At 39.7% G+C, this 25,870-nt stretch overlaps 1 protein-coding gene across 3 annotated transcripts in view; it reads right to left on the reverse strand.

The window, feature by feature from the left end:
* The window catches only part of si:ch211-51h4.2, a 91,405-nt gene that overhangs the window by 48,442 nt on the left and 17,093 nt on the right, over window positions 1-25,870 (reverse strand). Inside the window, exons 6-8 of one of the 3 annotated variants that reach the window (XM_034882327.1) lie at window positions 18,913-19,045; window positions 11,919-11,984; window positions 2,207-2,330 (exon numbers count right to left, since the gene is read on the reverse strand). In XM_034882327.1, the coding sequence (XP_034738218.1) occupies window positions 2,207-2,330; window positions 11,919-11,984; window positions 18,913-19,045 (323 nt within the window). Of the gene's footprint in view, window positions 1-2,206; window positions 2,331-11,918; window positions 11,985-18,912; window positions 19,052-25,870 lie in introns of all 3 variants that reach the window. The other 2 variants (XM_034882326.1, XM_034882328.1) reach the window with 2 other exon arrangements.

Here is a 25,870-nt window from a genome sequence, read left to right on the forward strand (position 1 = left end):
AACTCAGGGATAGGTTTTTTTGGCCATGTCTGGTACCATTCAACTCGTCTGTTTACTGGCTACACAGGGATGCCAGTTCGATCCCAATTTCGAACCACCAGTGGTACACTGAACACAAAACAGGTTAAGGCCTGGCACAATTTGGAAGACCAGAAAAAAGGACATTGCACTAATCAAGTCAGGAAGACACAAATGCATGGCTTTAAGTTTCAGCATCACAAAATGATAAGGTGGGTCAAATTTATGCAATAATACTGATTTGGAAAACTATGTTAGATAGTAACACACTGAAATATTCTCTTGCTTGCTGTAATTATTCCTCTGGTCCATAGTGGCTATGAAGTTATTCATTTGTGAGAGATAAGAGGTCAATTCTCTGAATGTACTCTACATCCAAGATTGTTACGTGAACATTTCATTACAGTAAGATAGTCTTGCTGAGACCCACTTGTCACATGTTCTTTTATTTATTCCTTTTATTTATTATTTTAATGTAATATTGCGTGAGTAGTGTTAGAAAGAGGGTGTCGATCAAAGTGTTAACAGCTTACACAGCAGACGTAGCAGCTAGCTGTACAATTCTTGGAGGTAGTGTAACCTTGTGGAATGTGATGGTGTTAAATGTACTCTGGCCCCAGCCTAAAGACTGCCTTCAAGAGCTCCTGCTGAGCTGCTGACACTCAACTGATGTTAGCAGGCGCTGACCTGGAAAAGCCCAAAGCCACCACACACACAGTGGGGGCTCAATGAGCACTACAGCTTCTGTATGAGGGGACCAGCGCACAATGACACTTCTATCCATTTTGCCAGCATGACCTCGCACAGAATCGCGGCCGTCATGGCAACATGACATCGATCAAAAATGGCCAAAGGATATATACTTTTAGGGAGTGAATAAAGATGAAGCCGAAAAGCCCATTAAGTGTGAAGCGTGAAGGTTAGAGAAGACTGTTGAAAGATTTCCATTTGGTTTTTCTTTAGAAGACAGAGGGTAAAACATTCCACGATAAATATATACTCATACACAACAGTATTTTATTTCTAAGAAATTATATTATCTAATTTCCCTAATTCTTAAGGACAGGGAGGACTTCAGTAATTGAACTGCTAAGCCTGCTAACCTTTTCTCAACCTTAATTTGTGATATAATGTCAAACATAGATTGCTGTGCAATGTCAAGGGTAAATCTTACTTTCACATAGTTCTATGTTTTTAAAAACTTGGCAGGGATTTGAATCAAGCAGTGTACAGGCATAGAAACATAAAATTGGTTCAAGATCAATCCTAGAAATCTCAACTACTGCATGTTCGACCACTCAAGGCTGTTATTGAAGGGCAACCCAGTAATCAACCTAATAAGGTCCATGTTTAAGTAGCTAAAAGTGGATCCTCAACTATCATTTAGATGACAAAAATATAACATATATGTACATATATAGTATATGGACCTGTAGCTACATCCCCATTATTACAAATTACTTTCTAAATAAGGACCATCTAAAACTAAAAACAGTGATCTGCTAGCTGCAGTTCCTCACACATATTACATTGAAAAAGGTAAAAATGTATAGAAATTATTAATAACTGGCCATAGTATTTTAACAGCAGAAATTGCCGAAGTTGACATGATGCAACGGATAGTAATTCTAAGATAATAAGTTATTCACTGGCAGTAGATTGTTTTATTGTACTGATCTGTTTGTTATGTTTTTGGTTTGTATTGCTGTATTCCCTGGCATAAAGAGAAGAGTGGAAGATGATACCTAAATATAATATATACTTTTTATTCCTTTTAGCCAGTATATTGGAGGGGTGCTAAATACAGTCATTGCGTCTGGATATTTATGTTTATACAAAGACGGCACTGAAAGTATACAGAGATGTATAACAATACATCATCTATACAATCCTTTTAAAAGATACCATGTTAGTACAATGATAACAGAAAAGATAAAAGCTCTTAAAGCAGGAAACCTTGATATATTAAATATAACTAACTCTCAGATTGTAGGATTTGAACACATTTCAAACAGTTGGCACAACCAATCTCAGTCAGCGCAACATATGAAAGTTACTGTAGAATGAAACCAAATAAACCCTGTGGGTAAAGAACAGAATCAACTCATGTTAGCATCGCTGAAAATATTTTGTGTCATTACTGGGAACAGATAGTGAAATTGATCAAATAAAATAGAATAATGGTTACCGTGACAATGAGCAGCATTCCTTTCAGCAGGGTAAGCAGTGAAGTGATTGGCTGGATGATTGTGTAAGCAAGTAAGATAGCAAGAGATAGAATCCAAGTGAAGGCCGGGATCACATAGATGTGGCTGTGGAGAAAACACACAAGCAGTCAAACTTTGGAACACTTTTATTCATGCTCACATTTCATTACAACTGAACAATACACACTTCTGTCTGGAACTCTATCATGATCAATGTGTTAAAGGGTGGAGACTGCCGACCAAGAACCTTTCAAATGATTCTGTTTTTTTTTTTTTTAACATCCCGTCCCCTGCACACTCCTGGTCAACAAAAATAAAGCTTGGTACTTTGTAACCTTGGTGAGGAATACCTCCTCCAAACTGTGGCCAAAGTACAGCCACGTTCTAAACGAAAAATCTGTACCTCAAAACTAAGGCAATTTCTGGTGTGTTAGCTCTAAGGCTGTAAGGCTTGAAAACACATTAATATGCCCGTTGCACAGTTTGGAGATTGAAAAAAACCCAGGAATGTATACAGTTGAAGAGGTAGGTCCTTGACTTATGCTACAGTGCTGTCTTGTAACTGTAAGATTATTTGCAGATACAACAACCATTTAATAGAATTTAAATCACAGAGGCCGTATATTTATCAAAGCACGATACTTGAGAACCATTGTGAGGTACTTGCACTTGAGTTGAGGGGTGAAGTTTTAATTTTGTATTTTGGGTAAGATCCCTTGGTTAAATTGTAACCTTGGTTTTCTGAGTTAAGAGAGTATTTCTCCACGTTAAATATTCCATATCACGGGGTATACTCTCCTTGAGGTTAGGTACATGAATACTTCTTTAAGACACACCGGCTTGCCTGGCCATGCCCTATGCTATTTCAGATAAAGCATCTGCGCTGGCAAGGAACCACTGATAGTTTGATCGTCTCCGAGCAACCTACAGCTGGAGAAATAGTCTACTCACTCAGAGAACCAAGGTTACAATGTAACCAAGCCTTCTCTATCGTATAGAGACTTCCACCGTTACATGTTCAATATGTACGGGGAACTCATTAAGAAACTCCGTAAGGAGATAGTGCTACCCAAGCCCGGATAGTGTAAAAACAAGTTATAATGAACTGTTCTAAAAGAACACTATGAACAATCAATCCGGACAAGGCCATGCAATTTGCAAAGGCCAAGCCTGAGAGGCAGAGGTCCTAATGGCTGTCGGCTGCAAGATGCAAGACCGACTCAAGGAACACCTAGAAGCCTGCACCTTCTTTGTTCAAGGCCGACACCTAAACAAAAAGGCTACTTCAGTCTGCCTGTGAAGTGTTCAGCCTACCCAGGATACAACAAATCGGTGAGAAGAACGCATAGCCACCTAGGCTTAGTAATTCATTGATGTGACTACCCCAGGACACACTCACAAAGAAGGTGCTGGGTGCCACATTCAGCAAATGGGACAGGCAAACCCAACAATATATACGCTTTTTCAATGGCATCCCCAACCCAGTGGGACAGCTATGGCTTTGACAAAAGTATGCCCAGACGAACAGATGCAAAATGACCGCTTGCTAGTCTTCCAGAGGGCCCATGTGCGCTTTATGTATTCTTCCAGGGCCCTGACTAGGTGAAATGTGGACTTTTCAGGCTTTTTCAGGAGAGGAGAGGTAGTTGAACCCAGATGGTATACTGGATTGAGTTAAAGGATAAACCGACCCCATCCTGCAAGAATCTGCAGCCTTTACCTATATTTTTAAACAGGCAGGTCATGGAGCTCGCCTACTCTTTAGGCAAAGGTATGCCAGCGTAACACAGTGTCAATGGAGAGCCACTTCAGATCAGGAAGGATGCAGAAGTTCTCCAAGGACCATGGTCAAACCCAAAGAGGAAAAAAAGGACTGGAGCTGGGTCTGCAGAAACAACAGGAGTCCACACTACTGTCGCAGAGTAGGCAACCACCTGGGGAATTTACACATGTGACAAGCACACACCATAGACACAGGTCTCAGGTAGATGAGGGTAAGGGGAACTATCTGGACGTCCTCAATCCCATGAGGTGAAGGCAGAGCCATCAGTCAACCCGAGGTTTACAGGAAGGGCAATTTCCAAAGATATAGCCGCCCTGCCGAAAAGCGGTTCAAAATCATTGACAATGGCCTGTGTCCATGTTCTGTCCACAGGACACTATTCCTTCCTCAGAATAGAGCATGGATTTCAATTCTACATCTGAATCTGCCACCTCCTCCATACCAAAGTAAGGAGAGAAGGGGCATTAATCTGACTTGGCAGAGGTGTCTCTTCTGCATGTTAGCCGACATGATGTCTGCGCTCAACAGGAGCCCCATCAGGCTTACAACAGCAAGCAATACGCTTAAGAGGGAGACAGCCTGTGCAATTGAGAGGCTGCTTTTAAAGCATAAAGGTAGAGGGAGGAAAGGAACATGCCAGGACCCCAAACACTGCCCCCACTGGCCCAGTTTCAAGCTTGTAACACATTTTTGACAGGGGCCCCTCAGAAAGAGAAGGACCTGTTTGATCCCATTCAACAAAACTGCAACAGCCCTCTCTAGTACGGGCCGTTTTAAATGGTATTTTAACCTACATTCAACGGATTAACCCTGGGCAATATTGAATGAGTTGAAAATGTTCCCCAATCACAATATATGTATATGTTTATCTTTGTCTTTTTTATGTTGTATGTAATTTCTGTGTCTTCTGAATGGGCCTTGAGTCTGGCAACAAAGTTGATGATGATGAAGATGATGAAGATGATGATGATGATGATGACAACATGTCCATCTTCTAAAGGCAGATTAATACCACAGCCACAGTGAAATGTCCCTGACAGCTTTCATATATGTGGATACCAGAAGGGCAAACCAGTTCTTACTAGCCCGGGAAGGCTAACTCAACAGCCACTTCTGTTTTTCCTTCAACATAATCCTCTCCAAAGCTCTTTATGGATGAGGGAAACACTGTAAGTCGTCAACCAATTAACCCAGCCAACACGGACTTTGTTGTTGTTGTTTTTGTTGTTACCGGTCACTCACAGCCCGAATGTAGTGACGGATTGCTTTGCGCCATCGTACCTGTCTGCTTATTTCCCAAAGTGCATGAGCCAGTTATATGCTCCAGGAAGGAAAGCAGAAAAGTGTCATGCCCACATAGCGCATCAGATCACGAGGACGCAAGCAATACGCTGCTACACACACGTGAGGACAAGCGGCCGCTGCAACAGTCAAAACTGTTGTCACGTAGGCTAATTTGTTTGTAATGCGGGAACCATTATCCATTGAGTCTGTCCACAGACAGGCTCCTAACTTAACAGGTAAGCAGATTCAGTGTTGCAACCCACACTTTATGTTTTTCTCTGAAATTGTTTGTCTGCAAACACGTAACCATACTCCACAGCTGAAGATCAAACTATCAGTGGTTCCACGCCAGCAATGGTGCTTTATAAGAAATAGCATAGGGTGTGGCAAAGCAAGACAGGGGGATCAATCCCATACATATGGAATATGTAACAGTTGAGAGATAGTTTTGTGTACTTAATTCTCCAATTGAGCAAAACATGGGTGTAGAGGCCACACACTGAATTAGCATTTATTATAAATTACATTGAATGATATTATGCATTTCTATTCAGTTTTGACTCTTGGCCATTTCCTTTCCTAACCTGTTATCACCATGATACCATCACAGCAACTCCTCCCTCTCACTGTTTGTGTGTGTTGTTTGTTTCCCTGTTAGTGATCCCTATTGTTTCTCCCTTCTGTTCTTTGTCTGTAAATTGTGGGTGCGTTTTCTTCGCAGGCTGCGCCAGGTAAAGCTCATTCCCTAATCTTCCCCAGCAGTACTTAAGGCTGGCTCTGTGATCCACTCGTTGCCAGATCATTAAGTCTACTAGCGTAGTACAGTTATAGATTCTAGTGCCGTGTGTAAATCGGTTTCCTGGTGTTCTGGTTTGTTTAGCTAATGCCTGCCTGAATGCTTTCTTGGCTGCCTTCTTCTCTCTGGAATAAAGTAGGTTTACCATGTGTTGGAATTGTTTGTTGGACTGCGGAGGATGCCGTTACCACATGGTCGACACCACAAACAAGAGACACTGATTCACTTGGCACGCTGGACCCACCACTGAATCCACTGGACACAACACCCCACTGCTCTATTAACTGTATATATGTATCTTTATTAAATTAAACATATTTCCTGTGTCACATCTGCCTTTGGGTCCAACCTCCAGTGCCGTTCCATAACACCTGTTGTACAATTTCAAGCAACCTATCTTCATGAATCAAGGCTCAGAGCGCATTAGTGCACCCTCGGTCCATATAATCTTTTATGATATTGCACATTATCAGTCAGCTGGCGGCCCTTGTGTACCTGTGCTTTTGCCTTAATAGTATGATAAGAAACTCATGTTTGAGTGCATATGGCACATGTGATGTGACTATTTTCCCTCTTTCATAGTGGATTGTTCCTTAATCTAACCCCCTAAAATTGGTATAAAGGACAAAGCATCTAAAACTGAAACCAGTATGCAACAAAACTGCTTCTTATTTAAGTTCCACTGTGTTCACATTGTGCACTTTAAAAAGTAAATTAGATGGGCTGTGCACTTTATATTTACGTTTACATAAAAAAAACGTTCGAACAGTTTACATAAAATACATGCCTTTCTTAAGTCAAAATATTTGTTTGTAATAACGTGTCTCTCTTTCTTCATAATTCTGCAAGGAGGCAGTAATGATGTTTCAGACTGCACATGTGCAAGGCCAGTTTACCTTCAAACCTGACAAACGAAGACAACCAGTAACCTGTCCACCAAAATGTCTTCATCCCTGAGGACATTTTGGTGGACAGGTTGCTGGTTGTCTTCGGTCTGAGTTTACAGATTATGCTTGCATCCAAAATCGCATTCTCTGTAGTGTGTATCTTTTTGAATGCACTAATTTTCAACACTATATCTGAAGTCTATTTTATATAGACCTTATTGGTCCCCTAATTCTGTATCTGAAGTCTCTTTTATATAGACCTTAGTGGTCTCCCAGTAGTGAATCTGAAGTCTCTTTCCCAGAATTCCGCCCTTGGTGCAGAATTACAGCCACTTGAGCCAGTCCCAAAATGAGCTTTCTTTAGTATGTGACATTTTTGAGTCTGTAGCTCATGAGGAGGAGAGAGAGGGGGGGCCAAGGTGGAGGCTGGGGGTTGGCCTCGACCAACTGCCACTGGTTTGAAAGCCATGATGTCTCTCTCTCACTCGCGGTTGGGCCAAATTCTCTAGGCGGGCAAAGCACAGAAAGGGGAGGTAACCTCGCCCCTTTTGGCCTCATAAGGAGTATGATTCCATCTCGACCCATCTGAGCTTTCCTTTTCTTCATTATCCAAAGGCAGGCTGGGGGAATGCATATTAATGTTAAAAAACCTCATAAAGTAAAATGTTCATGCCGTGGGACCTTTAACACTTTGAAACCACGCCATAGTCGGTATGTAAATATCATTACATAACTTTTTATTAAGTCTATGAACGTTACTTTCTGAGGGCCGTACATAGCAACTCTGTTTACAGGCACTTCAACACCTGAGTGTGTGCTGGTGACCACAGAGAAAGCTCTGTTCTTACATGGCTGTGTTTAGCTCTGAATAGTCTGTTTTTGTTATCACAGTCTCTGTGGTTTGTCAAGTGTTTTTTCTCTTGGGTTCTAGCCTTTTCATACCTGTTGATGTTAGTGCTGATACCAACCTCTCCAGTGTTTTTGTTATATTTTGTTTTCAACAGCTGGGAAAATGTGTCAACAGTAAGTGAATACAGAATGATACTGTATAATGTTAGTGTCCTTTCTTTCAAAGAAAGAGTCTTTGGATCAGAATCAAATCTGTGAGTCCGTTCAGCTTCACAGATATCACACATAACTACTGAACAATTTATGATACATAACACATTTTGCAATGTGCACCTCACATCACGATTGAGAGGAAGTGGATGACTGTTCACTTGAGTTCAGTGGAGCAGACGGCTTTGAAGAGTCATGTATTCCCAACTTTATGACATTTCATTAAAGGCTGAAGGAGCGGCGGCAACGATTTTGTAATAGCGGTGCGCCGCTGCTAAATGTATATAGCGGAAACACTGCTTCTTCCTGCTGTTGCATCAGATGAAAAGCTGCAAATCTGCGAAACAGTGGTAGGCTTTTATTTATTGGAAAGCAGGTTGAGGAAATGCACTGTTTGCATGTGGTAGGTTGCAACAAGTAGGTTTTAACAGTTTTGTTGTCATTACTTAGAATTCCTCAAGGGGGCGACATACTAAGCACTATATCTTTAAACAACCACCTATTTTGGGCTATTCGTATAGCGGACCAAGGTAACGTTACCACGCCACATTTTGACATAATTTACAGACAGTAATCTGGTCGCTGTGTTATAAAACGTACCTCTTTAATGCTTTAAACCTTGCAGAGCTCTGAGGGGTTTGTTTCCAAGACACTCACTATCCTCCAGCAGCGGGACTGAGAGGAGAGTTTTTGTGCACAGACCTGCAGTAACCTATTGATTGCAGCCCCCGGGGAGGGGGAATAACGTGGTTTATCCAAAGAAGGCTGCCCAAGCTTTTTTCACTCCAGTAACCCTGCCTTCCCACTCCCACAACGCATCGCAGCATCTCCCTTGGCGCTGACAAGGCCGATAATGAACCACCGAGGCGTGCCAATGAAGCGGTCCACCCGACCCCCAGAGTTTAAATAATACTATTTGCGTTAAGTATTTACTGGGGCATGACAAAATAAATGAATCCTGTTAACCGATAAAGATAATTACAGGCTTGGGAAAGAGAAAGAGGAGGTGTGAGCTGGGGGTGGGGGCAACAATCAGTTGAAGAGACAGCTGACAGTGCCGCATTGATTCTTGCATCAGTGATCTTCAGAGTGCTATAGGAGTTAGTCAACGACACCAGTATGATAACTGAACAACTTTAAATACAGAGGCATTTTAGCTTTTATTATATATCAGGGATCCCCTAGTGTATTACAGGCCTGATGAATTATTTTTTTATGTGTTTTAAAATGTGTGGTTGGAAACTTAGACATATTTTCTCCAGTTAGCCTTTAGCACTGATTTAATGTAGGGCCCTATGGAATCTGTTGAATCCATGATTCTGTTATCACAGAAACTATTGGGCTCCACATTAACGCTTCCATCAGTCTGTGACTGTCGGGGGAAAAACGACACATGCCACCAGGCTAAACAACGTTTCTGCGGAAAACCCTGTATATTCACAGAATTACTCCGACGACTGTTCTGAAACCGACGTATGTGGTGGATTGCACATCTTCATCAAAAAGGAAGACAAAAGCTTTGTGTTGGGAGAAGACAGACCATAGACCGATAAAATTATAATATATATACAGTCTATGGTCAAGACAGATATTATTCAGTTTCTTTTTTAGCTGTAAACAAATGATATTGTCATTTTTCTGGTGTGGACAATCTATCAGCAAACATTGGAAATGTTTACTAAAATGGCTACAGGTTACAGTTGGTGCATGGAATTATGTGTGTCATGCAGTCTTCCTGTATAATACAACAGATTGCATCTTGCACTTTTCAAGAAAGAAAATGTAAATGTAAAATCAGCAATGTTAGGCAAGTTACTCGGAGTTACTGGCAGTCCATCCTAAAACAAGGGCGTAGAATGGAATTTAGTTATTGCTGCTTTCAATATTAAAACTTAAAATTAAAAACCTATTTTTATAAGATTATTAGTGCAGCATGCAGTTAACGCAACATTTAGCACCCAGTCATATTGGATTGTTTATATAACAATTAGTCCATGTTCTAACTGCTAATGTTTAACATGTTACAGAGCTGCACCTAAATAATATGCCTTACATATTTAATCTCCTTTTGTTGTACAGGCTTAAATGTTTTCAATAACTACTTGGCAAACTCCTGCCCGACAGTACAATATACAATACAATAATTTGGTTTATTTAGAAGTACATGAATGCATTTAGAAATACTGAGTCATGTCGGCTAATTAAGCCAGTTATACCCTCTAAAAAGGTAGTGGCCAAGGATGAATTATTCATGTAGTATTCATTAGTGAAGATTCCATTTCAGACGAGGGCCAGTCATCTAACAGACTAACACTTTAAAATAAATAAATAAATCCTCATCATCTGACAATAGAATATTTTGCCTAAGGAAACATCTCTGCCGAGTGTGTGTGTGTGTGTGTGTGTGTTGGTTTACTTTAATTAAAAGGAATTCTGTAAGTTTATGCAATGCTTTCATCGCCTCCTACTCTGGTGGGCAGCTATCAAGATTTTATTGTGAGATTGGGTAGCCGTGAGCAACACGTCCCTGAACTGACAATTCACCTTCATCTTTTGGATTTGTAAGGAAATGAAAGTGGAAAGGATGAATGGTCAGACTGATGTGGGAGAAGGTTTTTGATAATAAGCTTTAACATTGTTCAATTAGGTTTTTGAAAATTAATGATGAATGATATTGACCAGTCAGTACTGATGTGGTTTAAATGATTTAACTCGGTGAGAGTGGAAAATAATATAACCATTTAGTATTTTGAAGTAGTTTTATGAAGGGGCCATTTTTGGTCCTTCAGGGTACAATAGGGAATTTTTGTATTGGACACTGTGCACACATAAAAATGATTGAAATCAATGTTGTTGCCAATCTTTGACATACCCCAGACTGTGAAAAAAGAAAAGAAAAAGAATATCCCCCCTAGCATTTAGTAGCCTATACAGAAGATAATTATTTTTTGTGTTAAACAAACAAACCTATTAGGAAGTTGTGATTAGGACAAAACTATTTCGTAACCCAAGGTGTACTTCTAGCTTTGGTTGCTCAGGACAGTAGGCTACACACAGCAATGGATTCAACCAAAACAAACAACCTGTCAACAGTCCTGCCTTCCACTTCCTGTTAATATGTCTTCTTATTTTGGAATTTTGAATAGAGTACCCAAACAGCAGTTTCACAGGATCTAAACAAACATTTGAAGTGGTAGGACATGTGACATAACGTCATTGAACCTTTGCAAAATTATTTTAAATATTTTAAGTGCTATATAAATAAATCAAGTGCTATATAAATACATTTTGATTGATTGATTGATTAAGAAAGACACCACTACTGGTCACATGTATGGTTAGATTGATTTGTTTAGATCCAGTGAAATTGCCACCTTGGCAACGCCACGTCATGTTTTAGGTCTTGTTCTAGGTGTAACGGAGGTGTTATGAATGCGCGCTGTTCCGACTCGGTTGCCAGGGTCTGTTTCCTAGCATCCTTAGCACCGGTGTTGAGTGCTGACCGGGACTGTAATAATAGTTGATGGCTGCTAGCTGGCTGGGTGCTGTCTGTGGATGTGTCCCCGGGCCGGGACTTTAGTAACAGTGGATGGTTGCTTGCTGGCTGCGGGCTGAAGGTGGATGTGTATGCGGGCCAGTGCTGTAATAATAGACGATGGTTGCTAGCGGACTGGGGGGTGACTGTGAATTGGAATCATATCAATCATTAACAATTATTAGAGATTTGAAAGGATTCTGATGCAATGGGAAGATTTGATACTGGATTCAGATTTGATAAAATGCTGCTGAACTCCAATCCTTACGCTACTCAAGATATTAAGTAACAAAATGTTAACAGTAATTGCAGTAATTCGATAGAGTCTTCATGTATGTGTAAGACTTACCTGACATTAAGAAGGGCAGCGTAGGCCTCACTGCCAGCTAAGACATAACTTATTCCAATAGAAATGCTGGAGAAAGATTAAGAATTAGAAAAGAGAAAGAAAAAGGAGAGGAAAAGAGGTTGTTAGGTATAGGGTACTGCTGGTAACTTCTCTCTAACTATAAAGTTGAAGTTGAAGAAGCAGTTCCCCGTTGAATTAAACATGAGAATGTTGCCTCATTTTAGAATCTGAGGCTATGAACAGCTTAGGGATTTGATTTAAAATAATTTCTTGTTTGCGGCACAGTGCCTTTATCCTCCACAACTTCTCTATTTCATATCTGCTCAAAACAAAAATTGCCTTTGGGGGCTTTGGGCGTTTGGTACACACATACATTTTATATGTACTTTTAGCCTCACACACTCAAATTGAGTCAGAAATCTGTTCGCAAAATGTGCTTTCATAAAGGAACTGGATGTTGCTGAACATTAGAAATTAGTGTTTTTACTGAAGGCTTCAATCCAAAGTGAATGCCGAGACAAGGTTTTTCTGGCTCCACATCTGTTCCAGTCCCTATAACTCTAAGCTTCTGTAATCTCTCAACAGTTGGTTGTTGAGAGAGAAAATCCATTAGCAGTTTATTCAGACAGACAAGTGTTATTTCTGGAGAGCTGAGTTACACCCACTCTTTTGAATCTTCTCTTTCTTGAATCTTAAAAGGAAATATCAACAAATTTAGGAATTTTCAAGCAGGCTAGTCCTCTCATCTAAAGCAGTCAAAGCCGTATTTTGGAACAAGAATAACTAACCAAAGCAAAGAAAAAAGAATATGTGATGTCAAGGAAGCTGTAAGATGATTCAGACTTGAGATATTAACTCTGCATATTTAAATAGAACTAAAATCAGCTGAACATTAAGGGGATTTTTTCAGCTTATATGAAAAGAAACTCACCCTCTCCTACTCTCCTATGTGTGTGTAACCTTGTCCCCCCAAAATGAGCGGCAAACATATCTAAACACAACAAAATTCAACAGCTTGTGTGTGTGTATTTGTGCTTCTTAAACCAACCTTTGGATCAAACGACTTTTCAAGGGATTCCAATGTCGCAGACTAATTTACAATATCAGAATGATGTCAGGAGAGTCTCACTAGAGTCTTGCTAGAGTTGGACGTGCTCCCGTCACCTCCACCACCCATTGTTTGTTTGGGTGTAACGTGGTCATAAAACTCTCTCAGAATCAGTCTTTTTCCCGTGTGGGGGTTCCAACAAAATCAAAAGTTGTTGTTAATGTAGTAAGTGAGACCTCTGGGTACTGGAGACATTCAATTCAATTTTATTTATAGTTTTTAAACATAACAAAACACTTTACACATAGAATTTGTAGTAGTTCATGGCATAGCAGGGCACTGCAGGGCGTTACAGGGCACTGCAGAGCAGAGCAGGCTGTAGCAGGACGTAGCAGGGCACTGCAGAGCGTAGTAGGGTGTAACAGGGCATAGCAGAACGTGTAGCAGGACCGAAGCAACAGCTGCAACCATGATTTTGGTGCCACTCTAAGCCAAGGAAACCAGGGAATAAGCTCCCTTTCCATTTCCATTTCTGGGACATGGATAGAAAGTTAGAGGAGAGCGGATCTCAGTCTGTCAAAGGACGTTTTGTCTGGCTTGATTGATAGGTATAGTTGGGTTCCATCCGTGTAACAATGAAAGTTAATTGAGTGTTTCCTAATGATACTGCCTAGAGGAAGCATATATAAGCTGAATGTACACACACAAAACTGGCAAACTTTCCCTTAAGTCACCAGCTGATGCTTGTGGTATCTAGCTTGGTTACATTTTTCAATTCAAATCTAGTTGTAGTCTTGCAATGTTTGACCCAGCAAGATCCCCAGTCTTTACATACTATGAAAGGCTTTACCATTAGATGTGAGATGATTGTCTTTAGATGTGAGCTGGTTTCCGGCTTTAGTCTTTTTTAAATTCTGGTCAAAGTCTTCTAGTGTAAGGTAGGCTTTATTTGTCCTATAAGACTCCACACATTACTATTGGTCAACGACACATAGTTTCTTAAGCTGTCCCTTTAACTTTTATGCAAACTCTAAACCTAGTAGTAAAGAAAAATAGTAGTTTAAGAGTTAACCCACATTGATAAACATCATCAATAAAAAATCAAATGCCCTGGCTGGCATAGCGGTCGCGGAAAATGAAAACTGATATTAACATTGTTGTTATGGCTATAACTGTTATTACACTGTTATTGCTATTACAATGTCAATATGATCAGTATAAAACAAGTTTCTATTAAATTATATTCTGTACAAACTACATCCCACCAACCAACATTGTAACATTATAGATATGACAGAAAAAGCACAATAACCAACCCTTCGGTTGCTCTTAATTATGCTGTTATAGTTTTAGGCTGCTGGGGGACTTCCTTTGACACACTGAGCTCCTGTCTCCTCTCTCTTTCCATATGTGTGCATCCATGTCCCAAAAATGCTTTTTACTAACTTAGCTCTGGGGAGCGTATTTCCCGGAGTCCTTATGTTTTTTCTTGCCTCGCAGTTTTCCTTGGATTAGGGTGGCACCTAAATCATGGTGGGTCAGCTGTCTTGGTGGTCCTGCTCGGCGTCCTGCTACACCCTCCTGTGCCATGCAGTGCCCTGCCACCATGGACCTACAACTACTATTTCTAGTCATAGCACGATTACCTTTATTGTGACTATAATCACTAGTGACTAGTAGTGACTGTTCATCATATCCATTGAATTGAATTAAATAATAAGTCGCCTTTAAAGGGACGGTTTCTGAATGCATGCGTGGCTGCGTGCTGCATGCATCTCTGTGGTTTGAGCATTTTGATACAATATTTATATAGCACCTTAACAGGCTTTCTATAAGAAACAACATAGAAATCTAGCTTTTGACAATATGGGACCTGTAAAAAGTTACATTATGTATTAATTATTACATTTATGGTCAACAAACAAATATCTAAATTGCATGATCTCTTTGAATTATCTTCATTCACAGAATTTTCTGTGTACAAGCTTGGTACATTTGCATGTCTCTGTGTGATGCATCAAGTGTAAGTGTATCATTTTGTGTGTTGTACAACAACTCCACCGTGTAGGGAAGCACATAAAGACCAAGGGGCGGCAAGGGTAAAAGCTTCGGGTCATGCTTTGCGTGTGGTGTGTGTGTGTGTGTGTGTGTGTGTGTGTGTGTGTGTGTGTGTGTGTGTGTGTGTGTGTGTGCGCGATAGAGCCTCTGCATTGATCGACCACTAAGCCTCCTTGACCACAATGAGGGAACTATTGATTGGGCAGGTGTTACAGAGCTGCTCTCACACTGATAACAAGACCTTCCACCAGCAAGGCTAAAAGCCCAGTCCCCTTCCTCTGTGCCCAAAAGGACACACACATATAAAAAAATGCACACATCGACACACAATCCTGTCGATGTTGGAAGCATAACAAACAACACACGTCTATACCGACTATGCTATCCCATTGTAAAAAATAAAGAATTACTGTAGTAGGTAGTGGTGTAATGTTACTAAGTATAGTTTCTCAAGTACTGTACTCAAGTACACACCTGAGGTACTTTACTTGAGTCTTTATTTTCCTGACACTTTCTACTGCTACTCCGCTACATTTCAGAGATAAATATTGTACTTTTACTCCACGTCATTAGTTACTACAGTAGAGTTTTTACCATTAAAGAATCTTCACACAAAACATACATATTCTACAAAATGCAATGCTTTAGTAAAGAATAAACTACCCAACAATACACAGGCCTACAAGTCTAGCTGAAACAATTAGACCATTAAACACAAGACTGTTGAGATTGTTTCCAGTTTCTAAAATGTGAGGGGTTTTCTGCATTTTACTTTAACCCTCCTGTTGTCCTCGAGTCAAATTTGACCTATTCTCAAAAAGTTTCAATATCACAAATTCACAAAATCACAGATTTCTTTTAACCAAATTGTCAAACAAAATGTTTTTCAGACGTAAAATAATACTACTTTAATTGAATTTCTGATTTTATAGCATCTGAAAAAAAGATAAAATAAAATAAAACGCATAAGAAATCGACAAAAACATCTGAAAAAGTGACTAAAGTGTTGAAGACAATCAAAACCATAAAAAAAAAAAAAATTTACATTTTAAAATTTTGACCCAGAAAAAAACAAAGTTGCATGGTCAATGGGAAGACAACACAAGGGTTAAGAAGATTTTTCTGATAATAAAACTTTTACTTGTAATAAGTAGTATGTCGAATTTTGACAGCGGGGTACAAGTACTTTAAACCACTTGATTACTTCATCCACTACTAGTTTTAGGGCTGCACGATATGAGGAAAACATGTAATTGTTATTATTTTGACTAATATCTTAAATAATATCATATGATTCATGAGATTTTTGGTGTCATTATTCTAATTTTTATTGAAAAATAAAAACATAAACATTTTATTAAATAATTATAGTGTTTATTTTTGGGGGGATCCGTACCAAACAAAGACTTCTTTTTCTTTTAAAGCGAGCATCAGCCTGTACAATGACCTTTTTTAGACCATCACTTTTACTGAGACAGAGATATTATGGCGTTCTCCATGAGGGAAATCAAACAGTGTTTTTATAGCAGAGAATATGGTGTGTTCTTTAAACTACAATATGTTTTTAATTAACAACAATGTACAGTACATTATGTATGTGTCAGCAGTAATTGCATTGTGTGTCCTTACATAATGAAAACAGCGACTGAAAAAAGGTTGGTCATCTTAAAAGGTTGGTATTAAAAGGGTGGATTCTGCAGAAAAGTAGAGTAGTAAAAAAGTAGTAAAATTATTCGGTTCAGGCTTGTAACTCTCAACATCTCAAGAGTGTGCAGCAGAAGCTAAAGCTATGAAGTCTGAAACTCAAGGACAGTTTTTATACTTTTTCTGTGCGGCCATGGCTCAGTTGAGAGTAGTCGTGCTGGTCCAGAACCCTTGAAAGGGAAATTACTTAGCAGGTTTCTGTCCAACGGTCTGACTCTGATTCTCCACTCCACATTTGGTTCCATCCTCCGCCACGTGCCATACCACACCAACAGCATCTCAAAAGAGGAGCTTTCGTCTTTGATAGCTAGTATCTACCTTCAACTCCAAGCACTCCTGCAATTTAACTCCATGTCTTCTCTTTTCTGGCATTGTCCCTAGAAACTGGTGTTGTATTATATTTTTCAACCTCTAAGGTCGATCACTTGTTGTCCAAGTTTTTTGGGGGCAGGTCGTGGGGTGGGGTTGTATTTTTAGCGGAGCAAAGAGCAGTTTCCCGCACACTTTTTGAACGCGGCGTGGTGCTGCTGGTGGAATAGCAAGCATTGCCTTGACTGACAACGATTGCTCGCGGGTTCGCGCAACAGGGGCGAAAATAGAAGTCATAGTAAACATGCTAGCAGAGGTTGGAGAAGTATTCAGATCCTTTACTAAAATAAAAGTAGTAATACCACACTGTAGAAATACTCTTTTACAAGTAAAGGTCGTGCATTCACAATGTTACTTAAGTAAAAGTATGTAAGTTTCATGAGGAAAATGTGAATAAAGTATTAAAGTAAAAGTAGTCAATGCAGAAAAACTTTACATTTCAGAAACTGGAAAGGACCCAAACTGTTGTGTGTTTAATGGTATAATCATTCCAGTGGAGTAAAACTACAAAGTGGTATGGTAAGTACCTCAATATTTGAACTTAAGTACAGTACTTGAGTAAATGTACTTTGTGTGCTTGCTAGGATGTTGGTTATAATTGAGACAATGTGATGGAGGTCGGTATTTTAGCTTAAGTCTGTACTGATCTTAGTACACAGAAAAATCTGGGGCATGTTTTTCCAAATGCTGTCAAAAAAGAAGTCATGGAAGAAAATATCCATCTTTTGTAATGACTTTCGAGATAATAGTCTAATGTAAGGCTTGTCATAAATATATATTAGACAGTAAGTCATACATTAAGACTTTGTATCCTATAAATAAAGAAAGTATATGTTAGTTAGACACCTTATAATTATGTCCTAGTTCATTAATTAATCCCACTGCAAGGCATTTCAAAGAGAAAAATATTAAGCACAGGCAAAAAGATAGGAGGTGGTCAGGACTTGTAATTGAAAACTTTATAAGCACAGTGGGTGGGTGTCTGCCATTTGTCTTTGTCATTTCTTTTCTTTTTCTGGACTGTGTATGCTATTGATGTGTATGTTAATTTTCTTTGTCATGGTAAATTTAGCGCAGTGCAACAAGCTGTAAATGCAACAATAACGTATCATCTTTAAAGTCAATATGACAAATGTATTAAACAGGTGCCTATTTTCACATCCAGCAGACACAGAGCAACATCAGCATTCATTTGGCATCTGGACACTTGATGAATGCAAATCCAATATTCACTCTCTTACCAGCCAGTCTAACTTTGTCTGTTTGCTACCAAGCAGGCAGTGAACAGTGGAAAAACACCTGCGTGCTACAGCGGGTCTGTAGCCGCCGTCAAGCGACCACCCAGCTTCACGTGACAAGTCAGCAGTCTCCTAATTTTGCAGGATATCAAACGTTTTGATGTGCACACATTTTTGTACGATATCATACGGACCCGTTCATAAGAATGTGTTGGTGAATGTTACGAAACCCCTTAAAGACCTTGAGGTCTCCACATCCCACTCTAAGCACTAGAAATACTGTAACTATTTAAATTTTTAGCGAAGTGTACTAAACATGGTGGGTGAAGAGGTTTAAACATATTGAGACAATTGTGATCAATCCTGTTTGTAAATGCACATATTAAATGGGAACAGCTCACAGCATAATAAACCACATTGAAGTTAAACAGCCCAAATGGACTAAAGTGATGATAAAAATCACTACCACCCACATACTCTCTCCTACACTGAGTGTTATTTATTGTGGCATTTGTAAATGTTGCAATGCTGAGATCCTGCAAAAATTAAGGGCTCCTTCATCACCATGGTAACTTACAATTGGAAGAGGAGGATGCAGTTGAAGGCGTAGCTCATGGGCCGGGAGAGCAAGAGGTAGCCAAGCAGGTGAAGGTTGGGCTGCAGGCTCTCTGCTTGGTTGTGCAGAGCTACTGCATCCGTCCGTAGTAAACCTGTATCTGAGAGACACAGACAGATGGACAAGGCTGTCAATATACTGATCCCCATGTTACTGCAAATTCCTCTTGCTCTTTTAAAGGTCCCATGGTAGGGTGCTCTTTGGATGCTTTTATATAGACCTTAGTGGTCCCCTAATTCCAGATCTAAAGTCTCTTTTATATAGACATTATTGGTCCCCTAATACTGTATCTGAAGTCTCTTTTATATACCCTTAGTGGTCTCCTAATATTGTATCTGAAGTCTCTTTTCCAAAATTCAGCCTTGGTGCAGAATTACAGCCACTAGTGGCCGTCCCATAATGAGCTTTCCTTAGTATGTGCCATTTCTGAGTCTGTAACTTTTGAGGATGAGGTAGGGTGGCCTTCCACTTGTTGGAAAGCCATTATGCCTCTCTCTCATGGGTGGGCCAAATCTTCTGGAGGGGCAAAGTAGAGAAACAGGAGGTAACCTTGCCCCCTTTGAGGTCACAAGGGGCAAAATTCCAGATCGGCCCATCTGAGTTTTCATTTTCTCAAAGAGAGCAGGATACCCGGGGCTCGGTTTATACCTATCACAATTTCTAGACTCTGGGGGACCATAGGCAGGCTAGGGGAACTTATATTAATGTTTAAAAACTCATAAATGCCATGGGACCTAATGGGTCTCATGGGAAATAATATTAAAGCTTCTTTAAGGTAAAATAGATAGATAGATAGATAGATAGATAGATAGATAGATAGATAGATAGATAGATAGATAGATAGATTTAGTCTGTTATTCTGTTTTATATTTTGCTCTGTTTCCTTTTTTTATTTTGACTGTCTTCTTCTGTTTTCTGTCATGTCGGGTCTAGTTTTACTTCCTGTGTTTTCCCACCTTTGTGTTGCACCTGTTCCCCAACCCTAGTGTCACCTGTTCCTTGTTCTCTCATTTACCCTGTGTATGAGTCTCTGTGTTACCTTGTCTGTTGTCAGATCATTGTGGGTTTCTGTTTGGTGTGTTCTTGCATGGAGTCTACCTTTTGTCTCTGAGTTCCAGTTCTTTTAGATCCTGTTCTGTGGTTCTGGAATTAGTTTGTGCCTGTAGCTTTCTGGACTCAATTTGGTATGTACTTTGTGTTATTTTTCTGAAAAAAATCCTCAAGCAACAAAACCTCCACCTGCTCTCTGTATTTGGGTCCACCATAACATGCATACGCAACAGGCAGGGTCCAGGAGGTGAACTGGCACCTCTCCAGCTACAGTCCAAACTCCGTACTTGGGCCTTGAACCCCCAACCCTCCAGATCACAACCCAATTACAGAGGACTGAGCTACTGCCAGATGGAGGGAGGAAGGGACGGACGGACGGTGAGTAAGTATTTACACATAAACCCACTTACACACATACAGAAAATACAAGAAATAAGGTAAAATAGAATGAGAAAGCCAGAACTACTGAAAAAAAGATATATTTAAAGGAATTAAAAGAATGTACATTTATGTAGAATAAAATGCATAACTTAATTACATAGTGTGTGTGTGTGTGTGTATATATATAACAAAATAAAATATGTATAATATTTTATATCTAAAGTTAGATATAGTAAAGTGTGGATGCAGTTGCAACATTGTTATATTATTCAACAAATGTCTTGCAGTTGCTGGTCTACTGGACAATATTCTAGTGAAACTCACTGGCACTTCTGCTCATAGAAATAATGGAGGAACACTAAAATTACAACGTTTCTGGGTTTTCTGGTTTTGCTTTTATTATAGCCCAGTTCCACCATGTGATGAAAAAAAAGATCCTGTAATAAGTGTCTCAAAATAATGAGAAACGTTCTTAAAATTATCAGAAGCTTTCTCAAAATATACTAAATAATTATTTTGAGACACCAAGTTATTACAATGACTTACGGGATCTCTTTTCATCACATTGGCAGAAATGTGTTTCCATATGCTTTAATGTTTCTATCATTTTAGAAGAAGGCAAACAATATGAGCAGCTGACAAGACAGCGAGGATGGAGAAGGAAGGACAGGATGAGATTGGGATGATGATGTGTTGTCACACAGAGAGGGAGCGAGTCGTAATAGGTTATGGATTTGAAAGTTATCATCCTTTAAATCATACATAAGTCCATAAATTTGGTGCAAGGTTGACATTACAGGCTATTAAATTTATCATTTTTGGGTTAGCTTTCTATGTCTGGGTCAGATTCTCACCTAATGTGAACTGAACTCTAGTGCACTTGGAAGAAAACTGAGACCCCCATTTTCAAGCAGACCAGAGTTTGATTGTTTGGTCCGCACCCGAGTTTGGACGAGCTTTCACAAAGCCCCAAAAAAAACCAAGCTGTCCAACCAAACGCTCCAAGGTTCGGTTAAAACCGACCAAACTGCTCAGGTGGGAACTACCTCCATCCATCCATCTTCGACCGCTTATCCGGTATCGGGTCGCGGGGGCAGCAGCTCCAGCAGGGGACCCCAAACTTCCCTTTCCCGAGCCACATCAACCAGCTCCGACTGGGGGATCCCGAGGCGTTCCCAGGCCAGGTTGGAGATATAATCTCGCCACCTAGTCCTGGGTCTTCCCCGAGGCCTCCTCCCAGCTGGACGTGCCTGGAACACCTCCCTAGGGAGGCGCCCAGGAGGCATCCTTACCAGATGCCCGAACCACCTCAACTGGCTCCTTTCGACGCGAAGGAGCAGCGGCTCTACTCCGAGCTCCTCTCGGATGACTGAGCTTCTCACCCTATCTCTAAGGGAGACGCCAGCCACCCTCCTGAGGAAACCCATTTCGGCCGCTTGTACCCTGGAACTACCTGAACCTGAATAATATTACAGAAACAGATTCTGGGGGTCTATTTGTCTATATTGACGATGACTCATTTTAGGGATTGTTCAGGGGCCGCCAGAAATTCTGCCGGATGCCCCTTATTTTTGTGCGGATGCCCGTCACTTTCCTCTTTCTTTGTATTCTAACCTCTGGTGGATTTCTGAGGACTGTGGTTAACTGCTCCTCTGATCTCTGCGGGGTAAATCCAGACAGCTAGCTAGACTATCGGTCCAATCTGAGTTTTCTGTTGCACGACTAAAACATCTTTTGAAGGTACACATGTTCCACCAAAACAAGTTCCTTCCCGAGGTTATTTTGGAGAGGCCCTGCTGCTCTTTCTGGCGCCGCCCAAGATGATTGTACTTTGTTTAAGGTAGAGGACTTTAATGCAATATAATAGGGGTGGGAATCACAGGACACCTCACAATTTAATTCCTATTCAGAGCCCAATGATTGGATTCTAAACCGATTATGATTGCATCTCAATGCAACAATTTTTTTATGGACATTTCCATGCAGGATTTAAAAAAATATACACATAATTCTAAGTTTTTTAGATTTTAGTATTCATCACACAAGTTTTAATGAAATGTTTTATCTAATGAGTACATGAAACATGAGGTGGTCAGATGTAATCTGATAAAGTGGGTGAACTGACTTGATGTTTTTTGCCTAATTCTTTATTTATGTCTTATTTGATCATGTGTATATATAGAAAAGAAAAATAGAAAAAAATTTTTTCCTTTTGGCCATTTTTGTGTAGTTTTTTTCTGCATGCTTGCCTAAACTCTAAGTTGTTTTGCATTATCCCGTCCTCTTTCAGTCACTCTTTTTTTCTGATTTGTAAATTGTCTGGAGACATGTCAAAATCAATACATTTAAAAAACAAACCCTTACAAAATAATATCTGACCTTTGATCGCAATGTACCACACTACATTCTCAAATTTAAAACATGTATAAACAACATAATGTGACAATCACTTATATCTTAAGCAAAATAACCTGACATCTAGTTTCTCTTTTTTTAACTCTAGTCTTCTGTAGATGACACGACAAAACAAATTAAAACAATAAAACAGCTATGTCCATAGTCTTCTCTGAACAATTATATCCACACACACATAGCAGAGCTTGCAAGCTGTGGCTTTTTTGTGGATGAAAACATTGTCAACATAACTCACTAGAAATCCCAAATACTTCTACACTGTGTAAAGCTTTCTGTTGTTATCTTCATTGAATTGGATATATCTTCAGTGAAAGAGGAGGGGTTCCAGTTCTGTTGAATGGTCTCCTGCATCTCCATTATCTTATGACTGGCTGTATCTAAGTTAGAGGAGGTAGACTCGCAGCACTTGGGAAGCCAACCGGACGTGACATGGGGGCGTGTCAGCATCAACGATTCCATTTCTTAATTCAAAGTTCAAGATTGTGACTTAATTTCAGTCGATTTCAAATTGAAATCAAAACAGTGATGTGATGTGCCAATAAACAGAGCGCTTTTTTTTCAATTCAGGAATGTTGTGTGGACTAGACTAGAAGATCTGGCAATACACAACAAGGGGTCTACTGTATTACTGCTCTTCTTAGTTTGAGCTCCCATCCATGCTGCGTGGAAAAGCAGCGCACCAGAACCCTACAAGCAATCATAAATAAACCGCTTGTTTATGATGTAATAAATATGATGTGAGTGGTCCTGGCAGAATGTACATTATTAAACATGATAGTCAAAACAAGCATGTTAAATTAATGGCAATGCTGAAGTCCGTAACATAAGAGTAGGGCATTGACACACATATAATTGAACACACCATCACTGCCATCTGTGCTGGTGAGTGAGTTTAAATCAACAAGGTGCCAGTCCTGTACACCAGCAACTGCTCAGCATACACATGCAGCTTTTATGGCTAAGAGGTGTTTTTGTCTCATTTGATTAGAAAATGATGGGTTGTTTATACTACCGGACAAAATTATTAGTCTATATTGTACGTGTATGTAAGAGCGGTGGTGGAAGAAATATTTAGATATTTCACTTCATTCAAAATTCTACTGACGTGATATCAGCAAATTGTACTTCAAGTAATTGTATAAATTATATTGTTACATATTGGATTATGTTTTACCGATGCATTAATGTATAAGAGTAATTTAATGTTCAACCCCAATGGTGTCTCCCCGTCATATTTGAAAACAATTTTTTTTCATTTTTTTTAATCAATGTTTTTAACTTTTTCTTATATTTTGTCATTTTTTGATGTTTTCAACCCTACTTAACACTAACTTATCAAATACAGTTTTACAGTTAATTTTGGAATTTACGGTCAATAAACCACATTTATAGGAAATTATATTTTGTATTTTTTTGACGAGGAGATGATAACAATGTCCTTTTCAAGAGTGCCTGGATAGCACAACTGGTAGAGGGCGCGCCCATATGTAGAGGTTTTCTCCTCAACAAAGTGGCTGCAGGTTTGAATCCAACCTGCGGCCCTTTGCTGCATGTCCTTCCCCTCTCTCTCCCACCCCTTTCAATTCTTCAGATGTCTTATACAAATAAATGCCCAAAAATAGTCTTTCAAAAAAATCATTTTAAGAGTGTCCTTGCCAAAATAGGCAGCATCAAAATTAACAATGTTGCAGACACAAACAAAACAAAACAACCTCATAAAAAAAAAAAAGAACTAATTTCAGGGTCATTAAAAGTGCTCTTAGCGATGTTAGGTGACGTTACTTCTTGTTGAGGTTCAAAGTATTTTCAAACATGACGATTCTAGCTCACCCCTCCCTTTTCCTCATCCTGTCCCCTCCTAGCTCCCTTACGTGCACTAACCCCACACCCCCACATCCAAATCCTTCGGTAAACCAGCTCAACTGTGATTCACATAACGTTACTTCCTAGTTAAAAGCCTATTTAAAAATTGTGAAATACACAGAAACAGTCCAAATCTACTATGGCGTGTATAGGGTGCTGAGCTTTTAATCATAATAGTTTTGTAGTGAACTGAACATGACAGCTTGCCTAAGAGAACAACTGAGAACTTGGACTGAGAACAATCCGACTCAGCGCTGAACGTTGGGCTAAAGGGACAGGGATGGTTCACCGACTGTTTTACGCACTGAAGTGTCTTTGAACATTAATGTGTTTACTTACTTACTACGTTTACATGTATATAATATTCCGGTTTTTGTCCGTCTTCTAAAAATGATTATATATTCCGACTAAGCTCTTTAGATGGCTAATGAAAGTGAATATTCCACTAATATTCCCATTTACATGCACCCGTGCAAAATAGCATTTTTTTAAAAGTTTCCCACTAGTGGCGGGCTTGGTCGACCGTGCAAACACAGCCTCCCTTATTTAGTCCCCTAACCACCTTCCTCAAAAGGTCTGCGTTGATATCTTTGTGCATATTCAAAAACCTGTTGACATCTTCCATTATGTTTACAAGTAGATGTATTTCTCCATCTTTTCTTTTGGCCATGCATTTCTACTACAACCCTGCAAACTGTTGGCTGGTTCGTTTGTGTAACACAACCATAGCAAGGCACAGCCTTAACCTTGCCGTAAACAGGGCAGAGGACAAAGAGGTTTGCAAACTACGGGAAAAACCCTGATTGAGATGTACAGTATATTCTGAACATGCTGTGAACATGTTTCTGTTATGCTACCCTGTGCAGCTGGGACCATGGGATGCAGAGACAGACAGATAGTAGAGAATGGTTCCTGTACTATGTAAAAGCCCTTTGAGTAGTCGTTGAGACTAGAAAATCGCTATATAAGAATTTGATCTTCAAGTGCATATCTGCAGTTTTTTTATTACAGGCAGCATGGTGAAGAAATGTTAGCAATTGTCAGTATTGTGGATATGTGCTTTCAACACATAAACCTGTGAAATAAGGCTCATCCCTAATCCACCAATAATAATGTGCAGGGAAGATTAAACCTTTTGAAATACACAATTAAATATTGGTTGGCTATTCTTCTTCAGCAGACCTTCTCACATTCAGGGCAAAACACATTT

Source organism: Etheostoma cragini, chromosome 9 (genome assembly GCF_013103735.1).
Source record: "Etheostoma cragini isolate CJK2018 chromosome 9, CSU_Ecrag_1.0, whole genome shotgun sequence".
NCBI classification, from domain to species: domain Eukaryota; kingdom Metazoa; phylum Chordata; class Actinopteri; order Perciformes; family Percidae; genus Etheostoma; species Etheostoma cragini.